This window comes from Mytilus californianus, unplaced genomic scaffold, assembly GCF_021869535.1.
Source record: "Mytilus californianus isolate M0D057914Y unplaced genomic scaffold, xbMytCali1.0.p SCAF_18, whole genome shotgun sequence".
Lineage (NCBI taxonomy): Eukaryota > Metazoa > Mollusca > Bivalvia > Mytilida > Mytilidae > Mytilus > Mytilus californianus.
The window spans coordinates 1,619,072-1,642,633 of NW_026262666.1; the positions used below are offsets into that span (position 1 = coordinate 1,619,072).

Genomic DNA, 23,562 nt, shown 5'->3' on the forward strand with positions numbered 1-23,562 from the left:
GATAGTATTTGGTCCTAAAATTTGACCTTGAAATTGATCGGTTTACGAGGTAAATATGCAAAGGAAATGTCATTAAATTGAAAATGTTACTTTATCCTTTAGTCTTAGCAAATTATCATTAGTCAGCCGCGGATCCAGCCATTTTGAAAAGGGGGAGTCCAAACCTCGGAAAACAATGAAACGTTCACATAATTAAAAAAAATAAAAATAAAAAAAAATATAAAAAACAACAAAAAAGGGGGGTTCCAACCCCCAGAACACCCCTAGACCCGCCAATGGTAGTATAACATACTATCGTATCAATGATGCAAATGTGGGCCCGTGGTATACTTCGACGAGGCACCAATTCAGCAACACATTTAAACATTTAAGACATCTAGGAGTAAACAAACGATCAAGTGTAACGCATTTTTAAAAACCTCATTATATTATCATATTAAGTAACTATTTACTAAAATCGTAATAGCAAAGCTATGTAAGTCTTGTAAGGCAGATAATTAGCTATGTAAGACTTGTAAGGTAGATAATTGGTTAAGGTATTTACGGAGTATTGAGGATACCCACACGTAGCCACTGGTTGTTGGCAATTCTCTTAAAATAAGGAATCGACCATTAATTTCGAGAATAACACAATTATTGAAATACGTTGCTCGATTCTAAATGTCTGGAGAAAACAAACTTTCATAAGAGGAGTTGAAAAATTGTTTGTTGCAAAATTTGTTTTTGATTAACGTTGAAAAAAATGTCTTCCCGTGAAAAAAAAACAACATGCTCCCACATATACTTTCACAAATATGAAGGGTTGGTGACTAAGATAAAGAATGATTAAAATCGGTTTGATTGTCATAAATTTTTTTTTATAGCGTTTTTGTGTGACCTTGTAAGGTAACCTTTAAGCAAAAAAGAAATATTCGTTTTGAAAACAGACAAGTTAAAAAATATGTTTAGGAAAACTAAAATGATAATGATAAGACAATTTTATCAAATGAAGATCATTTAAAATAACCCTAAGTGAAACCATTAACTAAATTTTATCACGAATTCATACAGAAATATATCATAATAGTAATTAATAGCAATTCCAATTGCAACTTAAAATATAATTGTATTATATATACGAAGCTTTGCATGATAATAGTATCTAAAAGGCAAATAAGTTTAGGAACTGACAATTCAATCTTTTTTTATTGCTTATTCCAGGGGGGGGGGGGAGGGGGGGGGGGGGTTACCTCGATATTTTTTTGATAGGGATGTGCCATTTTTGCCTAAAAGCGTACCCATTTTAATATAACATTCACTGAAATTCAGTACCTATAGTTATATAAATATTTACGAAAGAATGACCTATACTTAATAAAATATATACAATATTTAAAAATATGACCCGTGCTTATATAAGCACTTAATCTATATCATCACTCATAATTCATAAATATACAGCTACCCTTAAGTTTGTATATATGAATTGACATCCAGGGTTCATTTTGGGAACTTATTTGAAAGGTGAAGTTTCAAATGAATTGATTTAATTCAATATAATAATTGACCATTAATAATGTAAGATTTATATATGATATGTAGATCATACCCCAAATCAATATACAGTTATCAAACGTAAATGTATTATAATATAGGACGTCATTAAGAAGGAGGGTCATTTTTATATAAAATCTCGCAAAATAATGACCCATATTTTTGGCACATCCCCGTATACCCAATAATAGGAAGTAACCCCCCGTGGCTTATTCGACTATGATTCCTTAATGGTTTGATTTATACTGTTACTCTTAAATCTGTGTCTGGTATTATTTGGGGAAACGATCATCAATGCGTTTTTGAACGTTAACATTCGGTGTAATTAAACAGATATAGCATGTTCTTGAGGGGTATTTGCGAAAAATACCAGTCGAGAATGAATTTCCCTCGCCTTACGGCTCGCGAAATTTAACATTCTCTCGACTGGTATTTTTCGAAAATACCCCTCCTTAACATGATATATCTGTTCATAACACCATAGTTGGAAACATTAATTAAATGTTTCTTTATATTTTTTTATTTATCGAAATTCTGTACATATTTATTTTGAGCATTACACAAGGTCATTTCGTTCTGCACTGTCAATGACTTTTCTGTATGAAATCACCTCAGAAGTACTGCGGCCGATATTAGAATGAAAGGCAGCATTATTTCTAGAATTTAAATATATTACATCTACGTACTGTCCTTCTTTGCATGAAATAAAACAATTTCCGTATTAATTTTACCGTCACAACAGAAAACGACCAAAAGTAACCGGTGGACAATTAAGTTTATTCGAATCGTAACTATATCTTGTGTTGATTTTAAGTTTCATTCCAACTTACAAACTTAAAAAAAAAATCTGAATTTCAAATTGAACGAATTCTCTGTTGTATACGTGCGTTGAACGACGTGTTTTAAAGAATACCATTATAGTAATTAAAATGGTTTCAATTAATGCTATAATAAATATTTTTTTGTATTTTTTAATCGAGCTAAGATTTTTAAGAATCGCAGATCCATTATGAAAAAAATGTCATAAAAGTACATTACTTTTTTGGCAGTAGTTTTAGTGTTTTTTTAATTTAAAGTATAAAAAATTGAAATTATTTGTTTCAATTCGTTCATAAGTTAAAAGTTTCCGAATTCTTTGCGCTTTATTCTTTTATAATGTATGTCTTGATTGCAATTTGATAATAATAACAAGAATGATAAGATATATAAAAAGAATAAGAATAAATTAATAAAAAATAGATAAAAGGATTATTAATAATTATTCTAAAAAATACAGATTATAAGATATTATTATAAAATGCACCTTTTAAGGATAAGGCCTAGCTACCATATAACATTATAATAAAGTTATCTTGACTTAAGGAGTCAAAACGAAATCATGCAAATTAGTTGTATACATCAATGTCCTATCGATTACAAACCCTTCGCAGTGGCTATTTACACGTACTCACGAAAAGACAAACTGCACATGGGGTATTTCGGCCTGTATTTCTTAAACAAATAAACAAACTTAATGTATTCAAATGTTATCAACTGAAGTTTTAAAAGGTGGGAATGAAAATTCTTGGGTGTCCCTCTTAAAGACGTGTTTATTGGATTAAAAAGCCCGCCCACTACGCTTGGTATATAAATAAGAACCCTTTCTGAAATTTTGGTATACAACTCTCTCAACGTGAATAAAATAACCTGATTGTAAACGTCAAATGTTCAAACTTTGCAATATGCAACAAATATTGATTTCTGTTTCATTGTTTTCTTTGGTATATGGATTTCCCTGGTTCCAGGGAAGGATTCCGAATGGCAACCGTGTTCCGAACCCCTGTAACAAAGGAACATGGCTAGGTGTTGGACATCTAAGAGAAGTAGGAGGAGGAAACCGTAATATATTTGGTCAGGTAAGGTGATCATTTAATTGATTTGTGTGGGTTTTTTTTAAGTCTAGGAGCAAAATGACAATTTTTTAAGATAAAAATGAAAATACTTTTATGGTGACCGTCTTGTACTTCTTCTATTGTGTAGGAGTGTTGTATCTATCGAGTGTGGCATCTTTTCGTCAATAGTATTTATGAACTATTTGCCACTGAACATTTTAAAGCAACAAAAAACTGACCAACAGTCGTGTCGTTTTCATTTTATTCAAAGACTTTTCATATACTATGTTCGTCGTTGCATACTTTAAAATCATATTTATATTCAAACTATTGAGATGTTTTTATTTTGTTTATTCGTTTTTTTATATTACTTTATTCCGAAGAAAAATTTCTAATAAACATGTTAATCAAATATAGAAATATTCCAGAAAGTTGTCAGTATTGCTTGATACTAACTATACACTGCTGTTCATTAATCTATGGGGTTTTAATTATCCTTCTTAGGAAGTTTAAACTTTTTACAAAAAAATGAAAATTTGACAAACTTTAATTGGATAGGACGATATATGTTTTTATACGACTACAAAACAACAACAATAAAAAAGGAAATACATTTACTGGTCAACATATTACGATCTTTAACAATGGATAAATGTCTTAAACAAAATATCTGTCAAAGATTTGCTAATTCCTTAAAGGACACTGACAAAACTATAACTGAGACAAATACTGACGTGGTTCATAACATTAGATAGACAATTGAGATGTGACGAAATTAAACAAGTTTTGACTACTCTCCCTCACCTGTTTTATTTTTATCTCGATCTAAGGAATTTTTTTTTTAATTCCTGTTTTTTTTAACTCGATCTAAGGAAAAAATCCTGTTTTTATTTAACTCGATCTAAGGAAAAATTCTTGTTTTTTTTTAACTCGATCTAAGGAAAAGTCTTGTTTTTATTCAACTCGATCTAAGTTGGGAACAGTATATCTAACAATATATATGTTCCTGATGCAAGGAAAAATTCCTGCTTTTTTCAGTAACTCGATTCCTGTTTTTTTTTAACTCGATCTATGTAAAAGGGAAGAGAAAAACATACAATTATACAAACTGTTTTTGTATTTAGGACTTTTTCCAAGCTGGTTTAAGATGGACTGTTAACCTTTGTGAAATGGATTCTGATGGTGACGGCAAAACCAACGGAGAAGAATTAGGAGATCCAAAATGTGAATGGTACATGGAAGCAACACACCCAGTGATATTTAACGCAACTGGACATCCAGGTCAGTTTGTCATAAGAATTGTACACAGTGTTTAAATGCGCCATTGATGTTTTTAATTAGAGATCAGGGCTGATATGCATAAAACCACTTAAGTTAAGATATCCAATCGTAGTACTAATTGAACGTAGGACATGTAGAAAAATCCGTCCGTTCGGAACAAATCTTAACTTAAGTAGTTTTATGCATATCAGCCCTGCAGTACATGTTGTTGTACGGTCCGCCATACATGCACTTTAAAGGTAAACTGAATGATTTTTTATGCATGAATAAAAAAGATGTGTTGTATTCGTCAATGTGACACCCACCCAACGGCAAGAATCGACAGTCTATAAAATCACTTGTACTAGGAATATAAAGATAAGGAGATGAGGAATGATTGTAGTAGGATTGTAGTAGGAACTTCGTTTTTGTCATATTTTCATGTTGTTTTGTCCGTTTCTTTATATAATAGCCTGACATATATGTTCCTTTAAGTTTGATTCAAAGTAGAAAAGTTGTTAAACAACTTCGAACAACAAAACAATGTTCAATATCGTTCAATCTCGAGAAATTTAGTGACTAAGACTGCAATGTATTGATGTTGATCTTGATATGGATAGTGAACCATTGATGGTTTATTCATTTTCCGTTTATTTTCATCTTACTTACCGTCATTATATTAACACTTTTGTGTAAAAACGTATGACGTATTTTCCATGTGCATACCACGTCTTTTTGGAATAATTATCTAACATCCGGTATGCTCGGGGCAACCTAGATTTTAGATTTATCGGTAAATTACAGATAATGAACAAAAACAATAAAAGTTTTGATGTTCAAAATTAGATGTGACACACGTTACATTGCAAATAAACGCAATATTTTGTCTGTGCTAGGTCGCTGCATTTATGACGTTTGTACGGGAAAGGACTGCTATTCCTTAATAAAGGACAATAAAAGCGCTTTTCCTTTGCTTTATGTGTGTGTGTTTTTTTTTTGTTGTTGCTGTGCATGGATTGATTTTATGTTATGGATGGATACCCCATATATTTTCTTTTTCTATTCTAAGGGAGCTACCATTTGATTTTTTTGGGGACTAGGGTGAAAAATTTTGTCCTGCATTTTTTTTTTAGTTGTAATCTCTGTCCTGCCTATTTATTTTTCACTCTATTCGGTCTTGCCTTTTTTATTAGTTTATCCTGACTTTTTTACATAAATTGTCATCCTGCCTTTTTTTTTACTCAAAACTCTTTTTTTTTCAAATTTCATCGTAGCCCCCCTCCCCCCCCCCCTAAAAATCAAATGGTAGCTCCTTAAACATATCACACCTCCTTCTTTCTATATATGTTTAATTTTGTTTTCTTGTTGTAGGAATATGCGAACCAATGAGTAGTGCAAAATGTTTAATAAAGAATTTGGGTATATATTGTAACCATCCAAACCCAAAATTTGGCCGATAATCAGGTATCTAACTAAGACGAACTGGAAAGGGATTCCTAACAACGGACACGTAAACATTCTGTGTTTCGGCTACACCAACCATGTGCAATATGACTATTCTACAAAATGTCATTTATTTAATGTCATTGCTTTTATTAACAAAATGTCACATCTGTCATTATAAAATATTATCATTTATGCATGTTTTCCATTTGTCATTTTATCATTTACAACATTTATTCGTTTACAAACTGTAAATAGTTTTGAAAAAATAAAAGAAATTTCAATATTTAATGACTTTCATTGCTAACTCTAATCTACACTAATTGTATATCATAAAATATGTAAAGAGTCGAAACTGTCGAAAAGGAATCAGAAATAGCAATGTACAAGACCAAGATATCTTTCAGAAAAGCTGGCACGTAGTAAAGCGCGCGCAGACGTATTCAATGTTCCAATTATAATCCAAAGTGATGTCAGTCTTCAGTAAGGTATACATCGATGCACACGCAGTATCCTTAGTATTGACTAGAGGTCAGATCCGGTTTCAGAACTGGACAGATTATGATACTATTTCGTCAGTCATCTTTGGTCTATTAACTACAGTAATGTAGTTACTGCAATGTATAAATGAAAACCAAAAACAGGAAACGTCCTCATTGATAATACCAACATAGTCTTATTTTTGTTTTTGTTTTTTCTACATTGGCTAGAGGTATAGGGGGAGGGTTGAGATCTCAAAAAACATGTTTAACCCCGCCGCATTTTTGCGCCTGTCCCAAGTCAGGAGCCTCTGTCCTTTGTTAGTCTTGTACCATTTTTAATTTTAGTTTCCTGTGTATAATTTGGAATTTAGTATGACGTCCATTATCACTGAAGTAGTATACATATTTGTTTAGGGGCCAGCTGAAGGACGCCTCCGGGTGCGGGAGTTTCTCGCTGCATTGAAGACCCATTGGTGGCCTTCGGCTGTTGTCTGCTCTATGGTCGGGTTGTTGTCTCTTTGACACATTCCCCATTTCCATTCTCAATTTTATTATCATATAAATATGTGGTATGATTGCAATGGTGACTACTATCCACAAGGGTCAAATAAGGTGGATACAAGCAACAAAAGGTCACTGTACGACCTTCAACAATGAGTAAAACCCATACCGTTTACTCAGCTATTAAAGGCCCCGACATGACAAAATGAATATAACATTCTTTTCCTTTTTTCTGTTCTCGTATTTCAAGATATAATTTGGTTGAAACGCACTAGAAATAAACAATTAAGAGATTACTCGAATAACCAGACACACAGAAACGAAAGACCTACTATTTCAGGATGAGGATAACTTCAAAATAGGATGGTTAGGTCATGTTTTGATACATTTCTAAATTGCCTTTCTTACAAAGACTGGCACTTAGTTTGAAAGCCATCTCTTTTGTGATGTAATATAAACAGGTATTCCAACAATTCGACTTTTCAGAATCTCAATTACGGGCTATATTTTTCACAAAAAAAAAATCTTACGCCTAAATTAAGTTGATCGTAAATCTTACACAATTTAGTATACTTGCAATCAATTTTAGTCGTAAGTTTTTTTGTGAAACTCATTCGAATATGTATACACCAAAACGTTGTGATTGGTTTAAAAAGGACATAAACAATGGAAATTCAACCATTGATGTTACGTTATTTTCATTTTTGGAGTACGAGCAATGAAATTCAATGTATCCATATTCCTTTATATTCTAAAACGGCGAAACTCGCATAGTATAAATCAGGTATGTAACAAAAAAATGTAGGAGCAGAATCGCATGAACTCCAAACGGAGTGTGATCAGGTGCATCGACAGGGTAACCATATCCTGCTTTGCCTCCATCACCCGTCATACTATTCCAAAGGCACACTCAATAGAAATAACATTAAGGGTACCAATATTAATGCACCAGATGCGCAAAGTGATACTCGCGGCACATATTCGAAAATTCTAAATATTATAGAAGAAATGCGAAAGATACTTAAGGGACATTCACACTCATAAGTCGAAAACAAACTTAGGGATGTATAAATACCCTGCCACGTCACGTCTGTGTTTTTGCTAGATTTTTTCTGCTTTGTATTGATCTAATGAGTTAAGCCCTTTTGAACTGATTTGATTGTTTGTTCTTATGCTGTACTGTTACACCACTGTCCCAGGTTAGGGGGAAGGTTGGGGCTTCAAACATATGTTTAACCCCGCCATATTCTTCATGTGTCTGTACCAAGTCAAGAGCCTGTAATACAGTGGTTGTCGTTGTTTCATGTCTGTCATATTTGTTTTTCGTAAATTGTTTCGTAATAAATAAGGCCGTTAGATTTCTCAATTGAATTGTTTCATATTTTTCATGTCGGGACCTTTTATAACCGACTATACGGTATGGGGTTTTCTCATTGTTGAAGGCAGTACGGTTGCGTATAATTTTTACATCCACTTCATTTAAAATTTGGTGGATAGTTGTCTCATTGGCAATCATACCATATCTCCTTATTTCAAAATCAACCATGGCAAAAAACGAAAAACGACAAAAAGACCCACAACAGTATACAAAACAGAATAAAAAAAATAAAGACTGAACAACACAAACCCCACTAATAACCGTGGGGATCTGAGGTGCTCCGGAAGGGCAAGTAGATCCTGCTCCAAATGTGGTAACGTTGAAAGGGCTATGACACCGATTGGTAAGTTTCAAAGATGTAAATAAGATTTTAAAAATTTCGTGCGTCTGAAGTTCTTATCTGAATTTACCTTCACCAGGAACTCTCTAACCCAAACATTTACATAAACATGACTTCACCAGGTAAAAATGTAAAATTTACATAAACATGACTTCACCAGGTAAAAATGTAAAATTTACATAAACATGACTTCACCAGGTAAAAATGTAAAATTTACATAAACATGACTTCACCTTACATAAACATGACTTCACCAGGTAAACATGTACAATTTACATAAACATGACTTCACCAGGTAAACATGTACAATTTACATAAACATGACTTCACCAGATAAAAATGTACAATTTACATAAACATGACTTCACCAGGTAAACATGTACAATTTACATAAACATGACTTCACCAGGTAAACATGTACAATTTACATAAACATGACTTCACCAGGTAAACATGTACAATTTACATAAACATGACTTCACCAGGTACAAATGTACAATTTACATAAACATGACTTCACCAGGTACAAATGTAAAATTTACATAAACATGACTTCACGATGTAAAAATGTACAATTTACATAATTATCCTTGTGGATTTATGACAGAGTTATAATGTGACAGGTAAGTTGAGAAACAGGGACACTGAAACGGTCAACCAATTCATGATTGTAAAACTTATGAAGTGATAATTTCGGCCATTCATCCTCATATTAACCTTGTTGAAGTAGGGTTTGATTTGAAACATATCATATTTATAAAGATATTTGCACATCATATAAAGATATTTGCACATCATATAAGTATATTTGCACATCATATACTGTCAACTGGACACCATATAAAGGTTTGTACACATCATAAATTGACAAATGCACATGATATAAAGGTAAAATCACATCATATAATGGCAAATGGACATAATAAGACAGTTTTGGCGTTCCATACATATGGTATTAACTGAAACGTTTGTTGTTGTATATCATATCTGTTTTTTTCGTTTTATTGTTTTGTTCATAAGTCAGGCCGTCAATTTTCTCATTTGAATTGTTTTACATTTATTGTTAAAGGCCGTACGACAACCTGTACTTCAATTAGTCTCTGATTGGCAATCATACCACATCTTCTTGGTATCTGACGGAGAGTTATCTCATTGGTAATCATACCACATCTTCGTATTTCTATATGGACTGAAACGATTATTTAAGATTTATAAGGCACACATTTTTCGAATTTTTGGTTTTCAAATGCTCTACAATTTGACCTTCTACCTGTTTTCATTCGAGCCCCACTGAAGAGTTTATACTACCACTAGATCTATGCCACTGCTGGCGAACGTTTCTTCCGCTAGGGTATTAGGAGCACAATAATCAGTGCTGCTGTACGTGATGGCTTTAAATATTGATACGGTCATTTTCTGTAAATTCACTGTTCATAAAAGGTTAAAATCATTCGATACATTTCGGTGTTCTACCTCTAAGAATAGATGGCGGCCTAAGATAGATTTTGCACATTTTTTGGAATTGTGTCAATCAATGCGCTGCAATATCGTATTTGATTTGGCCTTCTAACTGTTTTGATTCGAGTGTCTTACACGCGTGAGGCGTACTAAATAATAACCCTGTATCTTTGATAAGTTAAACATAAAAAAAAATGAAAATCAATGTCACATCATAATTTGTTTTATTTTAGAAAACCCACTCAATTGAGCATGTTTGACCTTGCCTTGTCGTAAGACAGTTACAATGCAACACACTGTAAAATTGTCTTCGTGATAAGAAGCAAATGTTTATAACCTTCATAAATATCACTTTCATAAACGTGTAAAATCTTAAGAACGCATCTATTTTTAAGAGTACAAACACGAAATATCATGGTAGGTTAGTACATACTGCTATAAATAGGTTTTAAAGATACATTTCCTAATCCGTATTTATGAAACAAGATTATCCAGTGTATTCAACAAATCCTTCAGAATCACATTGGTTGGTTAGACAGAAGCTTTAGGAATGTGTCAAGTTTTGCAATATCAAAGGGATGGATTTTAAGTATTCGAGACCCCCTCAGTGTAAAAAGAGCACATCATTCACATTGTGTCACAAAACTGGCTCACAGTAGCCTTAGAAGGTAGAAACATTATATAAATAACACATAGCTGAGAGGGTGATAGAGCAGATTGTTACCCCGTAACATTGTCAACTGAGGCGAAGCCAAGGTTAACAATGTCTTTTCGAGGGGTAACAATCTGCTCTATCACCCTCTCAGATATGTGTTATTTAATTTATTATACTGAAGGTTCTGTTATTACTGTCTATTAAATTTCAAATTCAAAGTAATAAACTATGACGTCTTGTACATATATATAACAACCATCCGTATTAATAAAGTGCACACTTGATCAAGCGTCTCCGTGAAGGGTAATAGAGTATTTACCACAGGATAGAGTAAATTGTCGCCCTCGTATTAACCAATCAAAATCTGGCATTTTGACATGAAGTATAATAATGTAAGTTAGGACTGTCTATATTTTTGAGATGGTAAATTACACTTTTTTTTGTTAACCCCTACTGACATAAATCATCGAAACCAAAACAGAAATAAAAAATGAAAAAATATAACAAAATCAAACCTAGTACGACTATATGTAGTATTGGTTTTGCTATTTGTTGAAGGCCGTACGATGAACTATACTTGCTTACTATCACGACATTTGAAGTCTGGTTGATAGTTATCACATTGACAACCATACCACATCTTCTTAGTTGTTTTCTATTTGAATCTTAATCAATTCTGAGGGATTGACAATGCATAACACGCTTATTATTGTTGGGTTATTGTTTCGTTGATGACTTGATTTTTATTCTCTGTTTTCATAACCAATTCAAGTAGTTAGTTACATTATAGACTAAAGCAGTTATTTTGCTTTTATACATAGAAATGATACATACACTGGGCATGGCATGGTATGTGTGCTATGTTACATGTATCATGTAAGAGCATTGTGTTAGTACTGTTGTGTGTTGGTGAAGATTTCCTTAAAAATTTGGCAAGACTGCTCAATCTATTGGTTCACGAAACAACACAAAGTAAAATTGAAATATACAAAATGTTATCAATAATAAAAATATTAAGTCTATCGAGTCATAATAAAGGGTCTTTCCTGTCAATCTTAACATTGATTAATGGCGTATAAGGTTATACATGGGTTAATTATAAGATTTAAAGAATATTTATAAATGATAGTTTGACTGTATTTCGACAAATGGTAAATATTAAACTGGTCCGACATTCCATCTTAACATCCGCCTCGAAGGTTGGTGTAGCGAAAAGTGAACACAACAGGTGTTCAGTTTATGGTAAATACATTGTCTTCTTCAAGAAAATGTGGTAGATAAGCCATCCGCTTTCACATATGGACGCACTGGATGTGTCCTCCAGTAAAATCAGCAATGTTCTTTTTTTTTTTAACATTTGTTTGTCTTAAGAATTGTTTCTGAAGCTTATATCAGTTATTTTTTTAAAGTGTACAAGTGTTTACGAGTAACCGTTCTTTCGCTTATAAAGGAACATACAAGTTTTCTTATTTCTGTTTGGGAAACGGAGCTGGATACCATCCCATTCATCCACCAAATGTGGTATAACATAGGCAAGGATGTCATCAGAATAACTTTCCTCCATTTTTAAGGACAGATAGGGCTTGTCATTTGGATTTTGGAAAAGGGGTTACATTGCACCCCATGCATCCACCAAATATGGAATACATTTGTTAAAATTTTCAATCTATAGGTTTTAGATGCCAATGCATAGTTATTATTCTTCTGAAGATCATGCTTTATCTTAACAATATATAGACTCTATAATTCTTAATTTCTTGCATAACTTCGTATAGATGTACTTAAATAAAACCCAGATTGTGACATCTACGGAAATAAAGAATTTAATAAGATAACAGCGAATGTCCATGAAATTAGAACAAACAAAAGGTCAAAGGAATGAGAGCAGAGAATATACAGTTAAACCTGTACAGACCTAATCAGACTGTTAACAAAACCCGATAGAGTTTGATGGGGTTCTTTCATATTTCACTTGTACATAATCAGATTTTTTGCGAAGTAATTAACATGAAAATTGTTATGATGACATTTTTTTTATCACCTCCTTTAGTTTCTTCCTGCTTTTTTTCTATCCGCATAAAGAAAATGTAGTTACCAACTAGCAATGCAGCGCTTTAAAAATATCAGTATAAAAAAAATTCAAAAACACAACCGAAAAAACATCATTAATTAAGGAATAAATAGTCTGACTTGGCGCATGACCACACTATGGTATTTAGTTATGTCCAATGATTTTGTCCTTAGAAGACGTTGGTGATGATAGAACATCTTGGATAGTTGCTATATTATTTATATATATATATATTTTTGCCGATTGGTTGTTGTCTCGTTGACATACTATACTCCACATGTCGATTTATCTACATACTAGCAACAGATACCCAAAACCTTGGCTACATTTGTATCTAGAGGCTACATCTACTTACAAAACTATAAGGAGATGTTGTATGTAATATAATCCTCAGACTTTCGAGTCCTTCAGAATGAATGGATCACAGTTCGGTCTGAGCCAAGGCTCCTTGTTGAAGGCCGTACTTTAACCTATAATTGCTTACTTTTTATACATTGTGACTTGGATGGAGAGTTGTCCCATTGGCACTCATACAACATTTTTTTCTGACATCGATTTTTGGGTAGAATAATTTCATATCAAAGTTTGGCCTAACATATATTCGGATATTTCTAGCAAATAAAAACTATCCGTCAATTTGAATTACATGCAATCGTATATTATAGACAATCACAGTTTGTTTTGGTGCACATGGACACTATTACAATAATATAATAATTCAGTATTCTGTTAATGTAACTTATTATAATTCACGATTCTTCCTCCAAATATTATGAATTTGATGTCGAAATTAACTCAATTTATAGAAGAAAAAAAAACATAATCATAGGTGAAAAATAACACACATGATTCTTTTGAAACGCATTTTGAAAAGTATATACTCTCAACGCCTGTAGGGGTAATCATATTTACCAAATTAGGTTAAGAAAGGGGCGAGTTGGTCTTTGAAAAAAAAAATGTGAATTAAGATTTTTTTATCCAACATCGAACTTTTAATGTTGTCTCTTTAAACAATACTCGAATATAATTATCTTTTATTACTTTCGTTGCACAAACATTCCAGTACAAAATCGATGTCTTCCCTCATAGTATGCCTATTCTAGATACAATATTTGTGAATCTAATTCCGCCTCATCATATTAAGACAATATTTTTGACTTACGTAACTGGTATGCATTATATTTTAGGGGCCAGCTGAAGCACGCCTCCGTGTATGGGATTTGACTGAACTAGTATGCATTATTGTTTAGGGGTAGCCGCTGCATAAAAGACCCGTTGGTAGCCAATTTTCTGTGACACATTCCCCGTTTCATTCACTTTTCAATAATCATAAAATAAGTGTGACATCTCTGTTATTGTTTACACCTATATCCTCTGGTCTTTGGTGGATAGCTTACAATCATATACAGGATCTTATTTCTTTCTCTATATTTATCTAAATGAATCGAAATGGTCAACAGAAGACAGGGTACCAGTTGTACACAGTATAAAAAAGAGGAGAAATATACCAAGGGCTAAGGGCAAAGGGGGATAATCAAATATCATAAGTCGAAGAAAAACCAACAATACCTTGTCAAAAAAGAGAAACGACAAAAAGACAAATAAAAGTCTACAAACACTAACAAATAACTAAAGACTTAGAAACACGAACCCAAATAAAAAACCGAGGATGATCTTCCGAAGGAAACACAGATCCTGCTCCACTAGTGGCACTCGTCGTGTTGCTTATTGTAATTAAAAATCTATGATAAGTCGCATTCGGTGATGTCAAAATCTAGAAAAAGCGGACGGGATAGTGTACGAAGCTAGTATCTCTTTAAACCAAACTTTTATTGAAGACCCATTGGTGGCCTTCGGCTGTTTTCTGCTGTTTGGTCGGGTTGTTGTCTCTTTGTCACATTCCCCATTTCCATTCTCAATTTTATTTTATATAACTAAACAAAATTTAGGCACAAAAAGGTTCGATTGACTTAGATTTCACTGTAGTTACTTTACATAAGCCCAGATAAAGGCTCAATCATTCCATGTGATTTCTTGCAAAGAGAGACAAACTCACTTCGATATTTTTGAAATACTACGATAGAGCGGTCATGTTCAGAGGAACTGTATATCTAGCCTTGGTAGCAGTTGTTTTTGGATTTCCATGGTTTAGAAATGATATTCCAAACGGAAACAAAGTACCAGATCCTTGCAACGGACAGACTGATCAGATATGGCGAGGAGTAGGACACGACAAGGAACCAGGAGGAGGGGCTCGAAATCAATTTGGACTGGTAAAAAAATCTTCTTATTACTAGTATTTTCTAATCATAATCAATTATTGATATTAATGCAAACGAAAATAGGTCATATATATCTACATCCTCGTTTTATCTTTGATGTATATTGGTAATGATATCACATCTCATTTATATTTGTATATCAATGAAACATTGAGATGTAAAAATAATTGAATTTATTTTCGGATATCCGTTAAATAATTGAAAAGTTTATAATTTTCGTCTAAAAAATGAAACAAAAAAAAAGGCCTGTAGTTCTGTAGACATTTTGGTTTTGTTTACTGCTAAACAGCAAACATGTTATGGAATACCGCTGCACATCCGCTTTTCCGCTGTAAATATGTTTCATAAGCGTTTTTGGCGGATCTGCCTCAAATTTCTATAAATGACAAAAAGGTCTGAGGATCCTTGTTCGATTTTCACAGTTTGTAATTTTAGACGTATTAAACTTAATCAATATAAATTGACCGAAATTGACTTCTAGTAATTTTTTTTTTGCTTTAATCAAAAACATGTAATACAATGATCTAATATTCAGTATAAATTGCACATGCTTTCCCCTACCATTTTGATAAGCGACATGAAAATCTCTCTGTAATTGTGTATCGCATATTTGTTAATTTTTTTTAGCACATTTATTTCTAATATTAGCTTTTGAATAGTCAATTTTTATATTACCGAATTTTGACTAATTTGTCGACAGACTACCTTCTTTGTGGCAGATCATTCTAGTATTCGGTAAAGTAAGAACAAATAGAAGAAGCAACAGCTAGCTTACAATCGGTGCAATCTAGGGAAAAATTAACTGTTTTGCAAATTTTGTCGTGTATAGAAAACATAAAACAGTTAATGTTTCCCCGAGTTGCACCGATTGTTAGCTTGATTAGTTGTTAATATGAAAATTTTCTATTGGAAACGATATAAAAACCCAGCTTTGGTTGTTGATCGTCTGATCTGAATTATCTTTAAACTGTTGTTCTTAACCATGCAGGACTTTAAGGCCGCTGGATTTAAATGGACAAAAGATTTGTGTCAAAAAGATTCAGACCAAGATGGTCGTACAAATGGTCAAGAACTTGGAGACCCTGATTGTACGTGGACAAAAGGTGGAACTCCTAGTGCCGCTGCATCTGGTCACCCAGGTAAGGAGGACAGGGAACAGTTCACGTTTATTGACCTTATTGCACTATAGTCATTAGCCACATGAAATATTAGAAAGAAGTTTTCGACAAAACAGGCATTTTTGTATGCTATATAGAATACATCTTAGGTAATAAAAATAACACTGTGATTTATTTGGTGCATCCGAAGCTTTTCTGCTTTTACCAATTTCAGGACCTCTCAGTCCCAAAACTAATTTGAAAGTCAATTACCCGAACATGAGAAGAACTTAATTACCAACAAAAAATAAAAACGTTTGCGAAATTCATCTATTGTATTTTTTTTCTAAATTAAAGGGAGATAAAGTTTTGGTTTCTAAATATTTTTTTACTTTATCAACGGAGATTCAAAGACAGGTATGTTATAAATCATATCAATATCGAAGTACTGACTATTGACCTTGATGAAAACATGTGGGACTAAAGGCTGGAAGTAAATAAAGGTCAATAAAATAACATCGGCGTTCCATAATAATGCAATATTTATTACGAAAAAAAAAAACTCTTTTATTTATTACATTTTAGGTATTTGTGAACCACTGAGTGATTCCAAATGTGCAACAGTAAATAAAGATATAAAATGTCCATCGAACACAGGAAAATGGTGCCTATTTGGTCATTGTGTGTAGCAGCTACCTCGGAATGGAAGAGCCAATATTTCTTTGCATAGTAGCTTTTTGTTAGATAAAATATATATAAACATTTATTTTTATTTTTAATGCTTTCCTTATCGTTCCACAGGACGGTTTATATAAGCTTTACATAAAATTCCTTCCATTTGCGTGACTTTTCTTACTCCAAAATGCTACAGATTACAATGTAAAAGGGGCATGGGGTTATGATCTCAGAAAGCTAGATTTATCTTTCAAAAGATAAATGTAACAGTCTCTAATTAGCAACCTCGTCAGTGGTTGTCGTATGTCATATCTTTATGTGTTTTTTGTTGTTGTTTTTTTTGGCGAAGTTTGTGTTCATACCAAATCTTCGATTTATAAAACTTATTCATAACTAATTTAAACTCGGGAAGATTTAGAACATGGCATATTATGAAGTCATCTGTCTATTATTAAAGACTTTATATTAAGCCCAAGCTGTATTTTTGAAGTTAAAGTTTTCAGTTACTATCTCATTTACATATACCCCACATGATGGCCACATCTCCTTCCCACAAACTCATACAAAAATACCTGAAATCCATGATCAGCTAACTCATTTGCTAATCAATCACAAGTAATATAAATTTTGATAAAATAAGTTACTAGCGCAGGCTAACAAGATGTAACTCGCAAAAAAATATTTGTTTAAGACAGAAGGATGAAATCTTTGTGGTTATGGCCTTTGATAATCTTTTAATATTCAATTAAATATTGATTAATTATCAGAATGAGGCTATTTAAATTTTACAGTTTTCCTTTAAAAATGTTAAAGGTTTAAAGCGTTTATGCAAATATGTACGACACATTACAAAAATTCTTAAATCTGACAGTCTAATACCTCGTGAATATCTAATAAAATTTTATTTTCTAATGTATGATATTGTATGATATTTAATACAAGGGGTCAAACAGCTGTCTTGTTCCTAGTATACTTATTCTTTTTCCTTTTCTAATCTAAATGTTTCGAATCATAACAAAGAAGTGAACAAATGAACGTCTGAACATAAACAATACAAACAGTGACGTGTACTGTTATGGTAATAATAATAATAGATAATGATTCATTTGTGAGTTTTCAGTCACGTGTACATTGCCGAACAATACGATATCAACATAAACTTAAAAATTGACAATGAAAAGCAATATCGACATTCAAACCTATATAAAATAAATAAAGGCTGTGCATAAACGTGTTTTCAAAAATAAAATAGTAAAAACAAAACCAGGCCTTTCAGACATAAAACTTTAGTCAGTACTCGGAGTACAAAATTTGTGATCGAAGCATCAAATTCTATATTTTGATTTCAGTACGATAATCGCACTTGAAATGTTTATGACTGTAAGGCCAGGTTTGTTGTTTTGGTAAGTACATTTTATGATTTGGATTTAACTTAATATTTTCTTATATTGTTCCGGTATAAATTGCAAACTAATTACTACAATGGACAAATTCATACATTATTTTCATTCATTAACAGAGCTTCAGTCATAAATTTAAACTTATTTCTCAATGTTCTTAAATTATCCTCATCGCTTTGTCTGGTAGACCAATCAGCTATCGTAACGTATTCATTCCATCTGAGTGTGCGTGGGATGATCACATCGTTGGATTTTATTATCAAGATTCTGTGATGGTTTCGTCGTTGCTCATACATCTTGGGTAGAATTAAATCGGACAAAATAGAATTATTGCTCCATGGATCATTTTCAAAATCGGTAGTTGCGACAACCAAATATATTACTGACGAAACAACTGCTTGAGAGTAGCCATTAATATTTGATTGTCCGCCGTGAATATCAGTCTGTTGAAATAAAATGGAAAGTATAGATTTTTCACTACAAAATCATAGTTATCATCACTGCTAATCATAATGTCATGTATTACATTTTCATCAACAACAAAGTTCCCAATATTTGCCTGAGAAATACATTCACGGGGAAATTTCGGTTTTAATATTATCTTAGCAAAATACTGGACACAATCTTTGCAGTAAACCTTGATAAATATCCCTATAATTATAGTACTTTCAACCAAAATTATCCTAATAAAAAACACTTTTTGCACTTGGTTAGTAATGAAATTATCAAAACGTAGATCATCGGCAAAATATCGCCAAGGATCCCTCTAATCATTTTTCCCTTCATTTATTGCTTTTCTGATGTCTTTTTGCAATTCTTTATACTTATTCGCCGCAAAATGCGTGAGTCCCCTTGGTAGGATGACAAACGTATATGGTAAATGTATCTCAGATAAATACGACTTATTACTTGAAGCGTTGTAGTGTCTAGTCATAGCACTGAAAGTATGTTGGCCATAATAATTTTTGCAAACGCATGCGTATGAGTTTATAGTTTGTTTCCCAGTTTATGCAAGAGTAGATGAAATGTGAATAGAATTATCTTACAAGAACGCAGTTAAAAACCAAACTTCAAACGTTCCACAAATAAATAAACAATGAAATTGCAATACCATCGCAAGATATACTCATAAAAAGCCAGTCTAAAACAAGATCTACCTACCAACAAACATACAGGTAACTTAGGTGGTCCTCAGCTGGCCCCTAAATAAAATTGTGTACTAGTTCAGTGAAAATGGACGTCACACTAAACTCCAAAACATATAAATGAACTAAAATTAAAAAACATACAAGACTAACAAAGGCCAGAGGCTCCTGACTTGGGACAGGCGCAAAAATGCGGCGGGGTTAAACATGTTTTGTGAGATCTCAACCCTCCCCCTATACCTCTAGCCAATGTAGAATAAAGAAACACATAGCAATACGCACAGTAAAAATTCAGTTTAAAAGAAGTCCGAGTCCGATGTCATAATAGGTAACAAAAGAAACTAAGCAAAATGACAATGATACATAAAAGAGGGACGAAAGATACCAGAGGGACAGTCAAACTCATAGATCGAAAACAAACTGACAACGCCATGGCCAAAAATAAAAAGACAAACAGACAAATAATAGTACAGATGACACAACATAGAAAACTAAAGACTAAGCAACACGAACCCCACCAAAAACTGGGGGTGATCTCAGGTGCTCTGGAAGGGTAAGCAGATCCTGCTCCACATGTGGCACCCGTCGTGTTGCTTATGTTATTACAAATCCGGTAAATAGTCTAATTCGGTAAGTCACATTCGTGAAAAGGGAAGGGTATTGTAGTTACGACATAAGGAACATATCCGATATCATCTGTGAAACGGTTATTCCATAACGGTCAACCAACTCGTGATGGCGTCCGTAAAATTTATGAAGGGATGATTTCAACTTCACCATTTGGAACTCTTGGCTTAATAGCTTCTTTGTGAGCAGCAATCCTCTATCAAGGAAATCATGATAGGAAACACAAGCCCGGGAATATCGTATCAATTGGGAGATATATACTCCGTATGCAGGCGCTGCTGGAATGTTGCTACATAGAAATGGAAAGTTCACAATTGGGAAGCTGAAATCATCTCTTTTGTCGTAAAGTTTTGTTTACAACCGACCCTCATTGTCAATTTCTAGATGTAAGTCAAGATATGAGGCAGACTTAACTGTATCTGTAGTATCCTTTATCTCTAGTTCGATGGGAAAGATTCGTTCAACATAGTCACCAAATTTTGTATTATTTAGTGAGAGAACATCATCTATATAGCGGAACGTAGAGTTAAAGGATATTGCTAACTTTTTATCTTTCTTCCTTAGAAGTTCCTGTATGCAGTCAGCCTCATAATAATAAAGAAACAAGTCGACAAGAAGAGGGGCACAATTGATTCCCATTGGATTTCCGACAGTCTGTTGAAAAACACGTCCTCCAAACGTAACAAATATGTTGTCAATCAAGAAATCAAGCATCTTGATAATGTCAGTTTCAGAGAATTTTTTGTTTGAATCAGAGTGATTCTTTGCAAAGTAGGATTTATCCCTCCCCAAGACAAGATACTTGTATCTACGTTCGCCATTCTTTTTAATGAAACAAAGTAATGCCAACTCTTTCAATTTGTCTTTTAGTTTGGAATGGGGAATACTTGTGTAAAGTGTAGAAAAGTCAAATGTTTTAATACTATTGCAAGATGAGAGAGTCTTAGATTGTATGTGCTCTAAAAGATCTTTCGAATTTTTTAGTATCCACATCTGATTCACGTCACCTCTAAAATAGGCAGTTTCACAATAACTTTGGAGCCCGGCTTTGATTGCTGAAAAAATAGATGTTAATAATTTAGAAAGAGGTTTCGTGGAGCACTTGGAAGACCCAGCAATATACCGTTGTTTGTAAGGATACTTATGTAGTTTAAGTATCCAATACAGTGATGGAAGATCCAGTTCTTCATCTTTGGTTGAAATTCCAAAGGAACATAGAACAGACCTATGATTATCCAGGATTTCCTCTTTGGTAAGTGTCGTGAGGGTATATGTTGAGTTTCCAAGTGAATTGTGAATACCTAATTCATTTATCAAGCAGTTTATGTAATGATATTTACACACAAAAACGATGTTGTTTGGGGCTTTATCTGCGGGGACAACAACATATTTGTCATGGAGGTAGGACAAGTGTTTTGCAACATTTGGGTCTTTAAAAATTTATGTAGCGTGGGTATTGATATGCCCATTTAGTTTCTTAATTCGGATTTGTATCAACGACCTCACAGCCTTAATCCATTCGGAAAGAGTATCTACGTCTTCTCTCTCGCGTTTAGCCCATTGCCTGGCATGAATGAACAAAGGACTACTAGCATTCTCTCAACTAAACTAAATGTGCCTATTGTTTGTTTCTTAATATGAAAAAAAATAATATATATATATAAACTGTACATATTTAAAGTTAAATAAAACTTGTAAAGTTTATAAATAAAAGAAAAATTGTAATTAACTTTAAAGCAACCTCACACAGGCATGCGCCAGAAAGTAATCCTCAAAATGTTGATGGTTACCTAAAGATGACATACTGGAGAAAAAGTTCTGAATAAAAAATATCATTACAATAGAGCTGGGTGGATGGGTATTTCAAGAATTATAACTTTAAGTCGAACGACGCGTCAACTTAATAAAAACTATGACCTGTTCAGAGAAAACGGATAATAAGAATGACGGTAGGAAGATTAATGATTTGAAAGGAAAACTTTACTGAGTAGAAATTAAACAGGACCAGTTGAAATGGACCAGCTACGTTAAATTGTAAAAGTCACTACACCAATGAAAACAAATGTATCACTCTAACCGTTCAAGCGGATTAACTGAACCAGCACTAAGGAAAAGTAAATGCTTATAGTCATAGAAAACAAATAAAAGATAAATGAATTTTAATTATGCATTTTTAGGATAAATATTATACCATGAAGTCGTTTGCAGATAAACCTAGATTTGTTTTGTGTACATAAGCACGGTGGATACAAGGATATTTTTTTTAAACTATTGGAAATAATTCACAGTGTTATTTTTATGCATCTGATTATGCATAAAGCACAACTTTTCCCCCTGATGTTATTCAAGTGTTACTGCAAGTCAATATACAATACACAGAAGAAAAACAAAACTTACATTGTAACACCCATGATCCTGTTGAAATGCATTGTGAAAAATATACTCTGTACGCATATGTCTTTACGGGTCAATTAATTTTAACTTCTCAGATTTTCAGAGAGGTTGGGGGGGATTATCAAAAAAACTGTGTGAATTATGAATTGTATCCTAAATCGATCCTTTGATGTTGTCCCTATTAAGATTATTCGAATGTAATTATCATTTATTAGTATTGCTCAAACATTAGCTGGCTACCGGTCTTATGTTACCTTCATTATATGCATATTGTAGATATAATACTTGTGAACTATGATTTTGCGTCATGGTGAAATAAAATGATCATTTAGCAAGTGTTACATTTCTGTAGTTATTTACACCCGTGCCCGGTCTTTGGTGGATAGTTAACAATCATATATAATCTTATTTCTAGGGGTAATGCCACCATTGATTTTCCCCTTTTAGTCTTTATTAAATTGGTACTTCAAAAAATTTGCAGAAATTATTTTTGTTTCAAATACAGAAATACTTGGCATAAGGGAAGTTTTATCCTGTCCGGTAAGGCAGACAACATTTCACATACATTTCATCACATATACATCACTGGAAGTTAACCAATCATATGTTCACCCCTTTTTCCTATTTACATGCTTTAGTAACCATATAACCTCAAGTTTCCAAAATATTTTATAGAAACACCAAATAAAAAAAGAATGGTGCTTTGAAACACCCAGGATATATGTTTATGTAAAAGCAGGGTTTACTTCCTACAACTGTCAAATCCAAGGGAATATTTTTTTCGACCCTTTTTCGTATGAAACCTGATATGACGTTCTATGATTTGGTGGTATAACACCTTCTTCATATGTATTCATTTTAAATTAATCGAAATTGGGCTTAAACTTATGCCAGAAGAAAAGGAACCAGTTGTACATTATATAAAAGAGAGGAAAGGGAACATTCATTAT

At 33.0% G+C, this 23,562-nt stretch overlaps 2 protein-coding genes across 3 annotated transcripts in view; both read left to right on the top strand.

Annotated features, from left to right (window-relative positions):
• Positions 1-3,210: 3,210 nt before the first annotated feature.
• LOC127726544 (temptin-like) lies at positions 3,211-6,373 on the top strand. Its single transcript, XM_052233937.1, has 3 exons — positions 3,211-3,428; positions 4,529-4,685; positions 6,036-6,373. The coding sequence occupies exons 1-3, from the start codon at positions 3,237-3,239 to the stop codon at positions 6,122-6,124; spliced, it is 438 nt and encodes a 145-aa protein (XP_052089897.1). The 5' UTR covers positions 3,211-3,236; the 3' UTR covers positions 6,125-6,373.
• An 8,662-nt stretch (positions 6,374-15,035) lies between these two features.
• LOC127726543 (temptin-like) overlaps positions 15,036-23,562 on the top strand; it is a 59,403-nt gene continuing 50,876 nt past the window's right edge. Inside the window, exons 1-3 of one of the 2 annotated variants that reach the window (XM_052233933.1) lie at positions 15,036-15,265; positions 16,263-16,413; positions 16,957-17,137. In XM_052233933.1, coding sequence (XP_052089893.1) covers positions 15,083-15,265; positions 16,263-16,413; positions 16,957-17,060 — 438 coding nt within the window. In that variant the 5' untranslated portion in view covers positions 15,036-15,082 and the 3' untranslated portion in view covers positions 17,061-17,137. Of the gene's footprint in view, positions 15,266-16,262; positions 16,414-16,956; positions 17,138-23,562 lie in introns of those variants that run through there. The other variant, XM_052233936.1, reaches the window with a different exon arrangement.